This window comes from Colobus angolensis, unplaced genomic scaffold (assembly GCF_000951035.1).
Source record: "Colobus angolensis palliatus isolate OR3802 unplaced genomic scaffold, Cang.pa_1.0 Scaffold269, whole genome shotgun sequence".
NCBI lineage: Eukaryota > Metazoa > Chordata > Mammalia > Primates > Cercopithecidae > Colobus > Colobus angolensis.
Genome location: NW_012115921.1, coordinates 2,146,323 through 2,162,459, shown reverse-complemented (window position 1 = coordinate 2,162,459; position 16,137 = coordinate 2,146,323). Strand labels below are relative to the sequence as shown.

General features: G+C 47.9%; 1 protein-coding gene across 4 annotated transcripts in view; it reads right to left on the bottom strand.

The window, feature by feature from the left end:
* Nucleotides 1-16,137, bottom strand: part of AMPD3 (adenosine monophosphate deaminase 3) — a 55,791-nt gene that overhangs the window by 38,804 nt on the left and 850 nt on the right. The window contains exons 2-3 of one of the 4 annotated variants that reach the window (XM_011947631.1): nucleotides 12,437-12,542; nucleotides 6,144-6,369 (exon numbers count right to left, since the gene is read on the bottom strand). In XM_011947631.1, the coding sequence (XP_011803021.1) occupies nucleotides 6,144-6,364 (221 nt within the window). In that variant the 5' untranslated portion in view covers nucleotides 6,365-6,369; nucleotides 12,437-12,542. Of the gene's footprint in view, nucleotides 1-6,143; nucleotides 6,763-11,454; nucleotides 11,836-12,436; nucleotides 12,543-16,137 lie in introns of those variants that run through there. The other 3 variants (XM_011947630.1, XM_011947632.1, XM_011947629.1) reach the window with 3 other exon arrangements.

The window sequence follows — 16,137 nt, the reverse complement described above, 5'->3', positions numbered from 1 at the left end:
TTCTTTAAGAATGCTGAATATTGCCCCCTCTCTCTTCTAGCTTGTAGGGTTTCTGCAGAGAGATCCACTGTTAGTCTGATGGGCTTCTCTTTGTGGGTAACCCGACCTTTCTCTCTGGCTGCCCTTAACATTTTTTCCATCATTTCAACCTTGGTGAATCTGACGATTATGTGTCTTGGGGTTGCTCTTCTCAAGGAATATCTTTGTGGTGTTCTCTGTATTTCCTGAATTTGAATGTTGGCTTATCTTGCTAGGTTGGAGAAGTTTTCCTGGATAATATCCTGAAGAGTGTTTTCCAGCTTGGTTCCATTCTCCCTGTCACTTTCAGGTACAGCAATCAAACGTAGGTTTGGTCTTTGCACATAGTCCCATATTTCTTGGAGGCTTTGTTCATTCCTTTTCATTCTTTTTCCTCTAATCTTGTCTTCTCGTTTTACTTCATTAAGTTGATCTTCAATCTCTGATATCCTTTCTTCCATTTGATCGATTCAGCTATTCATACTTGTGTATGCTTCACGAAGTTCTCATGCTGTGTTTTTCAGCTCCATCAAGTCATTTATGTTCTTCTCTAAACTGGTTTTTCTAGTTAGCAATTCATCTATCCTTTTTTCAAGGTTCTTATCTTCCTTGCATTGGGCTAGAACATGTTTCTTTAGCTCAGAGGAGTTTGTTATTACCCACCTTCTGAAGCCTACTTCTGTCAATTGGTCAAACTCATTCTCTGTCCAGTTTTGTTTCCTTGCTTGCAAGGAGTTATATCATTGGGAAGAGAAGAGGCATTCTGGTTTTTGGAATTTTCAGCCTTTTTGCACTGGTTTACCTCCCCATCTTCGTGGATTTATCTATCTTTGGTCTCTGATGCTAGTGACCTTCAGATGTGGTCTCTGATTGGACTGCTATTCCTTTCTGCTTGTTAGATTTCCTTCTAACAGTCAGGCCCCTATGCTAGAGTTTGCTGGAGGTCCACTCCAGACCCTGTTTGGCTGGGTATCACTAGCAGAGGCTGCAGAACAGCAAAGACTGCCTCCTGTTCTTTCCTCTGGAAGCTTCATCCCACAGGGGCACTTGCCTGATGACAGCCAGAGCTCTCCTGTATGAGGTGCCTGTCAGCCCCTACTGGGAGGTGTCTCTCAGTCAGGAATACACGGGGGTTAGGGATCCACTTGAGGAGGCAGTCTGACACTTAGCAGAGCTTGAACGCTGTGCTGGGAGGACTGCTGGTCTCTTCAGAACCTTCAGGCAGGGACGTTTAAGTCTGCTGAAACTGTGCCCACAGCTGCCCCTTCCCCCGGGTGCTCTGTCCCAGGGAGATGGGGGTTTAATCTATAAGTCCCTGATTGGGGCTGCTGCCTTTTTTTCAGAGATGCCCTGCCCAGAGAGAAGAAATCTAGAGAGGCAGTCTGGCCACAGCGGCCTTGCTGAGCTGCGGTGAGCTCCACCCAGTTCGAACTTCCGGGTGGCTTTGTTTACACTGTGAAGGTAAAACCTCCTACTCAAGCCTCAGCAATGGCCAACGCCCTTCCCCACACCAAGCTCGAGTGTCCCAGGTTGATCTCAGACTGCTGCTGTGCTGGCAGTGAGAATTTCAAGCCAGTGGATCTTTTTTTTGAGACTTGTTTTGCTCGTTACCCAGGCTCAGTGCAATGGTGCAATCTCAGCTCACTGCAACCTCCTTCTCCTGGGTTCAAGCAATTCTCCTGCCTCAGCCTCCTGAGTAACTGGGATTACAGGCACCTGTCACCACACCCAGCTAATTTTTGTATTTTTAGTAGAGACAGGGTTTCACCATGTTGGCCAGGCTGATCTCAAACTCTTGACATCAGGTGATCCACTCGCCTCGGCCTCCCTAAGTGCTGGGATTACAGGCATGAGCCACCACATCTGGCCACCAGTGGATCTTAGTTTGCTGGGCTCCATGGGGGTGGGACCTGCTGAGCCAGACCACTTGGCTCCCTGGCTTCAGACCCCTTTCCAGGGGAGTGAATGATTCTATCTCACTCATGTTCCAGGTGCCACTGGGGGTACAGGAAAAAACAAACAAACAAACAAACAACTCCTGCAGCTAGTTCGGTGTCTGCCCAAACAGCGGCCCTGTTGTGTGCTTGAAACCCAGGGCCCTGGTGGTGTAGGCACCAGAGGGAATCTCCTGGTCTGCAGGTTGCGAGGACTGTGGGAAAAGCACAGTATCTGGGCCAGAGTGCACAGTTCCTCAGGCTCAGTCCCTCAGGCTCAGTCCCTCATGACTTCTCTCGGGTAAGGAATAAAATTCCCCCATCCCTTGTGCTTCCCGGGTGAGGCAATGCCTCACCTTGCTTTGACTCACCCTCCGTGGGCTGCACCCACTGTCCAACTAGTCCCAGTGAGATGAACCAGTACCTCAGTTGGAAATGCAGAAATCATCCACCTTCTGCATTGATATTGCTGGGAGCTACAGACCAGAGCTGTTCCTTTCTGGCCATCTTGCCAGCCTTAACTATATCCTAATTTTTTAAAAATCAATTTTGGTCTGGCTTCTTCAAAAAATACATAATTCCTGTGTTCTTCCTCAAAGCATGCTGAACATAATTTAAAGTTTTCTCAATGACTCAGGATCATCACTGTATTATCCAGTTATGATCTCAGAGGTGTGTTATCCCTAAACTACTGTGCTTCAAATTCTTGTGTCTGCTTTTTGTAATTGTTTCCTCTCTCACTGTTGACTGTCAAGTAACAACAATAACAAAACAGGAACATTAATGGTGCTCCAAGCACTGTGCTAAGGATTTTTTGTGTATTAGCTCATTTAATTCTCGCAAGGTACGTCCTTTTATTATTTCAATTTTGTAGTTTAGGAAACCAGCTCAGGCAGTCAAGAGCTTTGACCAAGGCCAGTAGTGACAGGGCTGCCACTTGAACCCAATAGGTCTGACCCCAAAGCCCAGGCTTATAATCACCACACATCATCTCTGTGACCCTGCCTATAGGAGTCTCTCTCCCTACTTCTAATTTGCTTCTTTAAATCTGTCACAGGATAAGAAACAAGATCGCCAGATTATAGAACTCTGTGTAAAGTAAGAATAAGTAGGAGATGGGGTGGGAGGTGCCATGGACAGAGAGGGAGCTGGGGAGAGGGTGTCCTCCATGAAAATGTTAACTTTTGAACGTTTACATATAAAGGCACGTCTAGTGAGAAGAGAAACTAAAAGACAAGATTGGGTGTGCATGGACCCCAGAAGAGGATGCTGGGGCGTCTGACAGTCCAGGCACCAGGCTTTCTTTCAGGAAAGAAGCTAAGGGACAGAGCATGACCTTTGGCCAGTTTCCCTCCATTTCATTTAGAAGCAACAACTACATTCTAGGGAGCAGCACCTAGTGTCATTCCAGGGTCTACAGACCACGGAACCGAAGACTGCACCCCTGCCTGAAGAGGGGAGAGCCTTGTGGTTGAAGTGTGGGGTCTAGATTCAAAAGATGTGGGCTCTAGTTCTCGCTCTGTCATTTACTCACTATGTGTCTTTGTGAAAGTACATTCAACTTCTCTGAGCCTTCATTTCCTAATCTGCAAAATCAGAATACTAAGAATATCCACTTGATAAGCTTGATGTGAGAATTAAGGAATGAATCCAACCTCCACAGGCCAGTACTTAGTCCACAGTAAATATTCAATGGCAGGAGTTGCTATTGCTCCCTGTCCTAGCAGCAGGAACTCAGAGAAATCGCTTACATTTACTTGGGACGGACTGTAACCAGACACTGTCTTAAGCCTTTTACCTGTGGATTCTGTCATTCCTCACAACACCCCATAAAGTGGAGAGCTGTTAGCATCTCCACTTTATAGATAAGGATGAGGCTGAGGCCCAGAGAGGTTTCCTAATTTGCCCAAGATCACAGGGCATGCCAGTGAGTGGCAGAACACAGAGGTCCAAGAAATTGCAGCCACTCTGATGTAGTGTCTGTGGTGGCAATGAGGAGGCAGGATGTCTTCCTCTGCCAGATATCCACTGCCCACCAACAACTAAGTTCCACACTGGATCCAGTCCTCAAGGAGCTTCCGGTCAAATAGGGCAGACAGATACAAACTAAGACAGCATAGCCTAGGCAAGGACAGAACAAAGTTTTTGGAGAGAAGTTTGCAGGGGAATTTCTGGAAACCACAGAGCACCATTCGGACTTAGAGTAAGAAAGCTTTCATTTCGCCCTGAGTCTGGGCATTGAAAAGAGCACAGTCTCTTCAGCAGATGTCAGGCCCAGTGTCACTCTGTAGTGGAAACTGGTCCTAGAAACTTATTGTTCCTGGCAATAAAAAATGCCAGGATTCCTTTTCCTCTCATTGTTAAGGGTCTGAAATGCTCAATGCGTAACACACGGAGGGCCCTGCAGACCATTCAGTTGATGAAGTCAGCCCTTCTGTTCCACCCATGGAGTGTGAATGAGAGTCTCTACAGTCATACTCTTCTTGACCCTCCAAGGATGAGCACACTGCTGGGGCTAGGGCCACCCCACCCTATCCAACACAAGGCTGGCACTCAGAGGTTGACCAATGGCACCAATGACTCCTGCCTTTATGGGCTCACCATCCTTTCAAGGAAGGAAAGCACTGGTCTTATGAGTGGTGAAGCTCTGTTCTTGCCTTTACACCAGCAGTCAGCTTTTTACTTCTTTCCAAACGAGTTAAGGAAATGCTGAGCTTCTACATAACCAAGACAGGAAAAGACTTGCCTTTAAAACTGAGGCAGTATCTACTGTGATCACGGACTAGCTCCGAGAAGGTTCAAAGGTCTACCATGTCAACTATTGATGTTTGCAGGGTGGAAGACCAGGCAGAAACTTAGATACAGCCTGGGGTGAGATAAACTGTGAAAGGATGAGGGCTTCTCATTACACTTAGACTCCAATCCAAACTTCTTATCAGGGAGCACAAGGCCAGTCTGATCTGGGCCCCACAAGTCCTCCAGCCCTGGCCACAGCACTTCTTCCTTTAACAGACCTCTAACCACATGAGCCTCCTCGAAGAAACTGGGGGGCCTTTGCCCTAGCTGACTCTTCTACCTGGAAGGCCACATAGCTAGCTCCTTTATACCCTGAAGCATCCGCTAAGATGTCACCTCCTTGGAGAGACCTTCCCTTACTTTCCAGTCTAAAAAAGGATTTTCTCTCTCTCTTTCCCCACCTCTCTCTCCCCCAACCCCTTTTCCTCCTTATTCATCCCTTTCATAGCACTTGCACTGCTCCTGGGCCTGTATGCCCTCAGATCCATTCCTTATCCTCTCCTGTGTTTCCCAAGGGTGCCAGCAGGATTCTGGCTAGGTTTGGCCCATGATAGCCACTGGGAGAACCTCGAATGCGCAGGAAGGGTCAGGCTAGGTATCGCCTGCCTCCATCTCTGCTTTGAGAGGCGTCTCTGCAGCTGCCACCTCTTCCCCTTGGCTCCAGTTTCCACTGGAAAGGCCACCACAGTTCTACCTTCCCCAGTGTGATCCCACCTTGCCTCCAGCAACACTACTGCTTTCCTTGTCACTCCTGTCCTGGGTAGTAGCTGCTCCTTACTGTGTCTAATCTCTGAACTGCCTCTCTCTCCCCTATTTGGTTTCTCAGCTCTCTATCACCTGTGTAACCAATTCCCTGCATTAAAATTCTAATACTTCATTAGTTTCTGATCTTCTGATTGGACCCTGACTGATAACAGCACTTATCATAACTTGTAATTTTTAAGTTAATTTGTCCAGTTACTTAATTATTGTCTAGACCCAGGGACTTTATCTATCTTGTTCATTGTAACATCTCCAGTCCCAGCACAGCACCCGGCAAATAGTAAGCTGCGCTCATTAGTAATGCAAAATGCTTTTCAAGTGATGAGAAGAAGTACAATTGCTGTCTCCTAAGAAATCCTCAAATTTCCAAAAAGGAAAGAGAAATGCCATTTGGAAATGGTGTGTACTTTTACACATCAGCAGCAAAGTGGGTTTTGATATTTTCAGTGTAACAGAGGCACCGAGACATTCCTCAATAAATAAGAGGTGAGTTAAGTGGTCTTGGTTAAGAAACCAACACAGCTTCAGGGACATACCAGTCTCCATGAGGTGCCTCATATCAGGACACACACCCACAGCCTGCCTGGGTCTGTATGACTCTATGTACACGAAAACCAAGCCTTGGGAACAAACCTTTTTGCGGTCTCCACAGACTTCTGCTCCGCCAGCTCCTTCTGCAGCTCCCTCTCCTTGGCTTCCTTTTGCCCGATGGGGCAGTCCTCTGGGACAGTGAACAGGGACAGTGCATCTTTGCTGTCCTCTTCTCGGAGCACTTTAGCAAACACCTTCTCCGCCAGGAGCCGGACTTGCTCATCCACTTCAGAGATGTTCAGCTTGGGAAACTGCCGCGGCATCTCGGCTAGCAAAGAAAGAACAAGCATTAACTTAATGAATAGCGGGATGCCCTGAGTCAACAGCACCGGGGAGGAGAAGTCACTGAAGTTAGGGCCAGGCCCACCTGGTACTTGGGGTCAGCTGTCTACTTAGGAATTCCACAGACCAAACCCAGCATGCCAGTTTCAAAATTAGCTCAATAAGTAACTGGATGTGAAGCATGTAGGGCCACTTACGTGTCAGGAGACAGCAAGTGTTCAAAATTCAAAGAATGAACTGTTCAACTAGGTGGGCTTCCATTTTCCCAAACTCAGGGAACCTGCAGCGTCTGGCAGCCCTGCCCTCCTGACTTTGTTCCCATGTTTGAGAAGGGACAAGACAGCGTTCAGCTCTCCCTCCTCCAGACTATGAGGATACTGTTATAGCTGCAACAATAATCAAACCTCCCTCCCCAACTTCACAGAGGGAAAGTCCAAAGACTTTAATAGCTAAGGTCCTACAAGATTACAGCAGAGCCCTGGGAAATCCAAAGCTGCATTCTTCATTACATAAAACAAGGCCTTTTGCTGAAGAGAAAGAATCTGCTGTTGCAGTTCCAAACCCTCTGGAACCCCCTAACGAGACACAGCAAATAAAATAAAGGTTTTAGGACAGGAACACTCTTTACCCAGCTGAAAACTCTCTCTCTCAAAGAAGCTTTCTCTATCTACCTCCTCACATACTGATTCCTTACTAACAGTCACTGGCCTCAAGCACCTGCTTGGTTGGTTGGGTTTCATTCTTGCTTGCTTTCTTCATTTCCTTATTTCTTTCCTTTTTTGCAATTACTTATATAGCACTTAATAGGTACCCTCTGGCCAGGCGCAGCGGCTCACGCCTGTAATCCCAGCATTTTGGGAGACCGAGGCGGGCGGATCACCTGAGGTCAGGAGTTTGAGACCATCCTGGCCAATATGGCAAAACCCTGTCTCTACTAAAAATACAAAAAAATTAGCTGGGCGTGATGGTGGGCACCTGTAATCCCAGCTGTTTGGGAGGTTGAGGCAAGAGAATCGCTTGAACCTGGGAGGTGGTGGTTGCAATGAGCCAAGATTGAGCCACTTCACTCCAGCCTGGGTAACAGAGTGGGACTCTGTCTCAAAAATAAAATAAAAAAAAGTACACTCTGGGGCCGGGTGTGGTGGCTCACACCTGTAATCCCAGCACTTTGGGAGGTCAAGGCGAGAGGACTTCTTGAGCCTAGAAGTTTGAGACCAGCCTGGAAAACATGGCAAAACCTCATCTCTAAAAAAGATTTTAAAAATTAGCCAAGTATGGTGATGCCTGTAATCCCAGCTGCTAGGGAGGCTGAGGCAGGAGGATCTCTTGAGCCAGGGAGGTTGAGGCTGCAGTGAGTTATGATCGTACTACTGCACTCCAGCCTGGGAGACAGGGTGAGACTTCATCTCAATTTTAAAAATTATATATATATATGTGTGTGTGTGTGTGTGTATACTCTGCAAAGAACTTCATACTTAATAACTCAGTTAATCTTATTATTCCCATTTGACAGATGAGAAAATGAAGGCATAGAGAGCTAACATACCCAGAGTCACACTTTTAATAAGTTAGCAGAGATTTGTGCTGTTCTCAGCCTTTCTTCCTCATCTCTTTCCTCTCTGATCCTCAGCTCAGGGATCTGAACCCAGGCACCTGGTTCCCACTTCTGTGCCCTCACCTACCATGCTGTGCTGCTTCTCTTTGTCCATGTACGTGTCTGGGCAGGGGCTCCTCACAGTCCCCAGCATAACACTCCTAGAATGGATTAATACTGCACACTTTTCGACAAGCCACCCTCGCTGGAAGCAGCTCTGGTAGAGAAGTTTCCCATCTACCTATGACGACAGTTTCTTTAAGGTTGATTTAAAGAGAGAAGTGGTTTTGTGGACCAGACAGACAAGGATGAAGGTGAGACAGATCTCCGCTGCCGTCCAGCAGGGAGAAGTGCAACTACAGGGGAGAGGAACATACTAGGCCATCTTGGGACATTCTCTGGCCTCACAACGTTCTCCTCTGTGAGATAAAGGGATTGAGCTAAGTGGTCTCTAAGGCCCTCTCAGCTCTAAGTGGCATAATTCTAGGTACCAGAGTGATTTCCGGTGCCTGAGGAGGGCTTGCTGCTCTGAGTCTGAGTGGCTTGTGGGACTAAGTCATGACACAGACAGGAAGGAGGAAAGCAGGCTAGTAACAGGCAATCAGAGCGAGGTCTGTGGCTCCCTTAACTCTGAGACCCAAGGACCTGCCACTCCCTGATGAGGGGAGTGAGAGGGAGCCGGTGGGGAAGAACCTCTCAGCACACAACTGTCTGGGGAGCGGACACCAAGAGAGTGAGGCCTGGCCTCTGCAAAGAGGAAGAGGAACAGAGCTGACTGGAGATTTTCATGTCTTGATAGCAGAGAGTGGGGAAGCTGGAGGCCATCAAAGGAGGTGACAGGGGAGAGAAAGTCTGGAACAGCACAAAGAACCAGACCCGGGAGGCTCCATCAGGCTGAAACGAAGCTGGATCCTCACCTCCCCCTCTTATTCCAAGGCCACAAGTCAAGAGCATTGTCCCAAAACCTCACATTGCATCTCAGAAGAAGACATCCAACAGGCCCAGGCAAAAGGCCGCAAATGCCATACAGCACCACACCATTTGACTAAGCAACTCCACTTCTAGAAATTTCTTTTAAAAAAAGAATCCTAGGAATGAAAAGCACAAGGATATTTACCTGCATTCTTTACATAAATAGCTTTAAAATGCCCAAATTAGAGCATACTCACTTGAAAAAGATGTTAAGTAATGAGAATTACAATTATGAGGATGGTGCAATCACATAAAAAAACATAAAAATACAGTAAATGAAAAAATTAATACATAGAACTGTACCCATGCTTTATTTATAGTGATAGGAAAATGCATCCCTTTATGGGCAAGACCTGCAAGAGATTCACGCACTCAAAATGACCAGGTGGCAGGGCTGCCTGTGTGTGAGAGGATATTTTATTTTCACTATGAATGCTATTATAATGCCATTTTTAACAAACACACAGAGAATAGAAAGAAAATGAGTAGACTTAAGACTCTATGAAATGAGAGAAAAATAGGAAAGCAAATCAAACTTCTTTTTCTGGTGGGGTTTGGCAATTAGGGCTCCCTCCTTAATTGCCAAAGGGAGGGAGGGAGCATCACCATACCTGGCTAATTCTTTTTTTTTTTTTTTAGAGATGAGGTTTTGTCATGCTGTCCAGGTAATTTGGGAGGCCAAGGAGGAAGGATCACCTGAGGCCAGGGGTTCGAGATCAGCCTAACTCACACTATTGAGAGACCAGGCCAAAGGGAGTTTCACCATTGAGACCTATCTCTGCGTTAGCTCCTACCCTGGACAGAAGCCGTCCACCACCACCAGCAGCTTCCTACCTCCTCCATGCCCTCAGACGCACACAGGCCTGACTCAGACACCCCCAATCAGGCTCCCTTGGCAATGGGTATTTGCGGGAGGAAGGAAGTCCTTGATGTCTGAGGGCTCTTCTGCCAGATCTTGCCATGTTTGTTCACGAAGCATTTATCTATTATTTATTTATTTAGAGACAGGGTCTCTGTTGCCCAGGCTGGAGTGCAGTGGCACAATCACAGCTTACTGCAGCCTCGACAGGGCTCAGGTGATTCTCCCACCTCAGCCTCCTGAGTAGCTGGGACCACAGGCACACACCACCCTACCCGGCTAATTTTTGTATTTTTAGTAGAGATGGGGTTTTACCATGTTGGCCAGACTGGTCTTGAACTTCTGGTCTCAAGTGATCCGCCCGCCTTGGCCTCCCAAAGGTCTAGGATTATAGGTGTGAGCCATCACATCGGCGCACAAAGCATTTCTAGCTTGCTCCAATCAACTAAACATACTTTTCAGGACACAGCTTTCTATAAAAGATCTTCCTTTCTCTTTAGCTTAAATCAACCTTTCCCAAACTGGATGCCATAAGAAATTGATACCTGTTGCTGGTAAAACAGGTCCTGTGGTCAGTTATTGGGAGATGCTGCATTCCACAGCCCCTCAACTCACATTCACAAGGCTCATTAAAAATCAAGGATCAGAGAGTAGTATTACCATACAGAACGCTTTTTGTTTTATGGAACCCTTTTTGTTTCACAGAACCCGTAAAAATCTTCTGCAGAACTACTACCAGTGTCTTAAATAGTTGGTAGATAATTCATTCCAAGGCCAGGCACAGTGGCTCATGCCTATAATCCAAGCAATTTGGGAGGCCGAAGAGGATCGCTTGAGGCCAGGAGTTCAAGATCAGCCTGGGCAACATGTTGGAACCTCATCTCTACAAAAAGTAGAAAAAAAAAATAGCCAGGTGTGGTGGTACGCACCTGTAGTCTCAGCTATTTGGAAGGCTGAGTTGGGAGGATTGCTCGAACCCTGGAGGTGGAGGCTGCAGTGAGCCAATGATGGCACCACTGTACTCCAGCCTGGGTGACAGAGCAAGACCTTTTCTCAAAAAAGCAAAACAAAGCAAGAAACAACAGCAACAACAACAGAAGAATTAATTCCATATCTTAGCATGGACCAAGTAATCCCCTTGGGGTGCTGCAGGCCTTAGCAGCTGCCTGCATATCTGCTGCCTTCTGGATGTCCTTGGCAGACAGGTCCCACCTGCCAACCTGTCCCTCCAGAGTGTCTCTCCTCTCAGACCCTTCAGACACCTGCCAGGCCAGGCATGACAAGGAAAGCCCACTCTGCAGATGCCAAGCTGAGCTTCAGCTCCAGCTGCCTGTTCGCGCCTGGCTTCCAACCATTTGTCAGCTGAAGCCAGCAGGCTTGAGAGGCTCAGCTGTGAATTCACCAGCATCAGTCAGCCAGTGATACAGCTTATCTCACTGTTACATGCAACACGTTCCGGTGAACTTGAAGAAGAGTCCCAAAGTTAGAAAGTTCTAAAACACTGCCAGTTTCAACAAATAGTAACTTTTCATGGTGCCACAGTCCCTCCAGAAAGGAAACCCAGTGCCACTGAAATTCCCTCCTTATACAAAGGAAGCTGGTTGCTACTCTTGCCAGACTCCCCTCGCAGAAGCCCCAACACAGACCTGAGCCTGGCTCCATGACTGGTCCTGAAGATGCCACTCAAGCGATGCACCCGGGCCAGGTGCTGCCTGCCGCCCAGGAGGCTCAGCTGAGTCAGTGCGTGTGTGCAGCTGGCTAGGTCCTGTCTGCCGGCTGGAGTGGGTGGAGTGGGAGGTCTCTGTTTTGCATATCTGTGAGCAGCAGTGAGCCAGAGCAGGAAAAGCCTGGGCTGGAAAGTCTTTCGTGAAAATGAAATACGAGTGGAAAATTTCCAAGAGCCCTGAAGTCCCCAGGTAATGCCAGTTATCTAAGGCAAAATGGCTGTGGTATCCCGAATGTAGTGTTCTGGCCCTCTTCACAGCCCTCATAAGAAGAAACTAAAGCAGCGGCTTCCTCATTACAACAGTGAACTCAGCCATCCTGCCCAGCTGCAGGAGTTAAGCCACAGCCTCCCTCTAACGCCCGGCCTCCTCCTGAAAGCTGAGTAGCAACGAGCGATATAATCACCTTTGCTGCTTCCGTTCTGAACGTGCTTCAGGCCTGGCCAGACAACTGGGTCCATTTTATCAAGGGGATTTGTCTCAGGTACAGCCCGCCTTGCCTCTTCTCAGAAAGCTCCCCCCAAAGCAACCCCCCCGAGGGCACCCCAGAACTGGCAGGGGGAGCTTTCAATCCCAGTTGCTAATACAATTTTCTCCATCCCCTCCTCCTCTGGAAGGGAAAGACCATGAACTGCTTCCACCTTTCCCAAGAAAGCACTGCAGGGAGACTCAGAGAGCGGGAACTGCCTCAGCAGAGAGGCAGACAGCGGACAGGGGCAGGCTAGGATGAAAAGCTGACAGCCCCATCGCACTCCTTCGTTTCTTCCCAGAAAGAAGCCCACATCACAGGTGACTGCGAAGCCTGACAAGCTTTACCAGAACCCCCACCCCCATCCACACACACAGAAAAGGAGTACACCCCAACTGACCCACAGGAGCCCACCCCAAACCCTCCCCTGCTTACAGCTGCTCACGGCTCCCACATGGGCCTCCAGCTCGGAGTGCTGGCTGGACTCTGCCACTCCTAGAGAAGGTGGAGCCTGCCTCAAGTGACCCACAGGAGTAGTCCTCTAAAACCAAGCAGGGTTAATTAAAATGGCATCACAGGGTGCAAAGCTCTGATCTTCATCTGCCCTTTAGAAGAGTGAGAAGGCTCAGAACAGACACACAGCCTCCCAGTGACTTAGGCAAATCGCGTGGGTCTGGGAAATAACCATGAGCAAAATGGCTATTTCTGTGGTGCTGTTGAAATCCTGGGGAGAAGAGCCCAGGAAGGATGGGTCAGTTGTTTACCGGGAGGCTAGCTGTAACCCTGACTTAGGCCTGAGTCACCTCTGCATGTCCAATCGTGAGGTTGTGCCTTACAGAGCTCACATCATAATTCCTTGGTGCACAGAGCAGTATTACAGGGTTGACACATGATCCTCGGGCTGCTGCTGGGCTTTAGCTACCCAGAGATTATGACCCACCTGTCCTCACAGCTGTTTCATAAACAGCGCAATCAGCAGGCTATAAGCAACCTAGAGGGAAGGTAATATTTATTCATTAAACAATTAAATGAACTTACAGTATGAGAAAAAAATTCAAGCCCTTAGTACTATTCTGCCAGAAGGAGGAGAGGCAGATGATTTTTTTCTGCTAGTGTTTTGGGGAAGGGGGAGGTAGAGTGGGGACTGCAATGGAAGGATTCCAGCCCAAGGATTTAAGTCCAACACATTCAGGGAATTTTATTCTGCACATTTAACCAGATCCCATAGCCTTAGTCTAAACAAGCATTTTTCAAAGTACAGTCTGCAGAACTTGAAAGGTCAGAAGACTTGGAAAATACTGCATTCCATAGTCCCTTATGGGTTTTCATGCGCAATTTCTACTAGCAGATTCAACACCTGAAAATTCCTGCAGTAAAGAAAGCTGCTTAACTTTATTTAACCCGACCCACTTATTTGACCATCCTAGAACTGCTATCATAGGAAAAAAACACCTATTAATATCTTGTGACATGGGCTTTGGGAAACACCCTCCACCTTGAGTCTTCATTTTCCAACTTAGAGAAAGCTACCTTCCTGGAGCCCAGTTTACAGGTACGAGACCCATTGCATCAGGTTCAGACAGAAACCAGCAGCAGCTCCACTAAGATGACACAGGTTGTAACAATGGCCAAGGGTCCTGCTGAAGCCAAAAGGAGGGAAGACTCTCCAGACATGAGCAGTTTAGAAGAAAAATACAGTTCTGTCCCAGAAGAGCAAGCTCTTCTCAGGACCTCGCAATTCCACCTTGAGCCTAACTTGTTGCTGCTCCTTGCAGCCAAGATGTCTCTGTGGACTGAAGACCACTGATCCCAAGCTGAAGCCTTATTTCCATTTCGAACAAACATCAAGACAATTTATGATAACCAGACACAGGGCCTGCTTCTCCTGCCCGAGAGACTAGATTGCATCCCCTTTTATCACTTAAGCACCCCTTGCAAACTCTGAAAGACAGAAGAGGATGGAATCAAAATGTGTCTCATCAAGAAAGATAACGGCTGGGCATGGTGGCTCATGACTGTAATCCCAGCACTTTGGGAGGCCGAGGCAAGGGGATCACGAGGTCAGGAGATTGAGACCATCCTGGCCAACAAGGGGAAACCCCATCTCTACTAAAAACACAAAAATTAGCCTGGCGTGGCGGTGAGCACCTATAATCCCAGCTACTTGGGAAGTTGAGGCAGGAGAATCGCTTGAACCCAGGCGGTGGAGGTTGCAGTGAGCTGAGATTGTGCCATTGCACTCCAGCCTGGGTGACAGAGTGAGACTCCATCTCAAACAAATAAACAAAAAAATAAACTCCAGCCAGACTTCCTGCATTTCAATCCTGTTCCACCACTTAGTTGCATGACCTTGGGCAAGTTAAATACCTTTTCTGTGGCTCAGTTTTATTCCCTATAAAGTGGGGATAATAAAAAGCCAATCTCATAGGTTACCATGACAATAAGCATACGTAAAGTGTTTAGACTGGTACCTGGCATAGAGTATGTGTTTTATAAGCATTATCTGCCAATATCATTGTCATTATCATTATATCAGATATGAGAGAGTATAACTAGGAAAATGAACATGAAATTTAGACACTGAATCCTTTTATCCAACCTTATTTATTGATAAGGCACTCTCCATTTCTATTACCTGGGTGCAGGAAGAAGGAAAATATATTTAAATGTGAAACCAGATCAGCAGAAGGAACATCCTTCTCCCCTATGAATGGTACTTCTCAGTGACTGTACACAGCCAGGACTCCAGCATGAGCTCATCTTCCCATGCCCCAGTCAGTTCCTTACAAATCAAAAGCCCAAAGCAATTGTCTGCTGTCCTAGATATGCAACCAGCATACAGAAGAACTAAGAGATTATTATACCTGGTGGAAGAGTCATGGAGGCCAATGGGCAGCTTTAGGGGAGAAAGGCTATCTCCCTGTTAACCTGAAGGCTACATATTATCTGCCCATGACATTTTCAACACCTGAGACAGATTTTGAGGTCATATGAAGAGTGATCCAGTCAGTGTAGAGGCAAAAAAATAAAAAATTTAAAAAAAGTTTTATCTCTCAAAGAGCTTCTCGACCTAGCTGAGAGCTAGGAGAACCTTAGAAGACTGAGGCTGAGCTAAGGATGGGGCTGAGAGGTCAGAGAGTCTCCCAGCCACCACCTATGCAAGAGTCATCATTCCTAGAAAGGGCAGTCCCATACCATCATCTTCAGAGCAAGCCAGGCCCCATGGAGCTGCAGCCAGGCCAGGTCAACTACCCCCAGACCTGCTGTCAACAGTCCCAGAGGTGCGAAGTGACAGAGGCTCCATCTGCCTGGCTCAATGGCTCCACTAACACTCGGCCTTAATGCTGCACAGCCAAGGAAAGAATTTCTCCTCTGCAGGTTCCAGCTGCAGGTAGCTTTTCCATGACGATGGCCAAATGTTGGTCACCACATCCAGAGGAAAGCCAGCAAGGGCTCAAGACCATGCTAAAATCCCTCCTTGTTCTGCCTGCTTTGGCCCCGCTCCTTTTTTGATGTGCCGACATCAAGCTTTCAGCTACATACAGTTTGGGGAAATGATACTCTAGTTAGCAAGCCTCTCCTACTCCAAGGCCTCTCAAAACTCTCCCCAACGACCTCTGCCAGCCTAGACCAGCCATTAGCAGCTCTGCTGGCAAAGCAGCTACCAGAAGATCAAGGGCAGAAAGCAGACTGCCAGAGCCCAAGGCTGTACACCTCCCTTGCCGGGAGATAGCCAGAGGTAAGGATGAAGGCCTCAAATGACCTCATCACCCTATCATCCAGTCTATCCCCCGCCTCCAGGTAGAAGTCCACCTCAGCTGTCCACATCCAGCCAGCCCTCAAGCACCTAGAAACATGTCCAGGCGCTTAAGGGCAGGCAAGTCCCAGGTCCCTTAATTTCTCTAAACCTTGCGATTCCATTCTAGGCCGCCAGGGAATCGGGATGCTGCCAGCTCACCTGAGGCTGCTGGGGCTCGGGCCACCGCAGAGGCAGGGACAGGGACAGGAATAGGGGACAGGGCAAGGGACGAGACCGGGGTCGGTGCCACCGCCTCTTCGAGCAGGGAAGGCGGAAGCCGCGGTTCAGACCCCAGGGCGCTGCCGATTCCCGCCTGGGCCGCAGGGTCCGCGGGGCT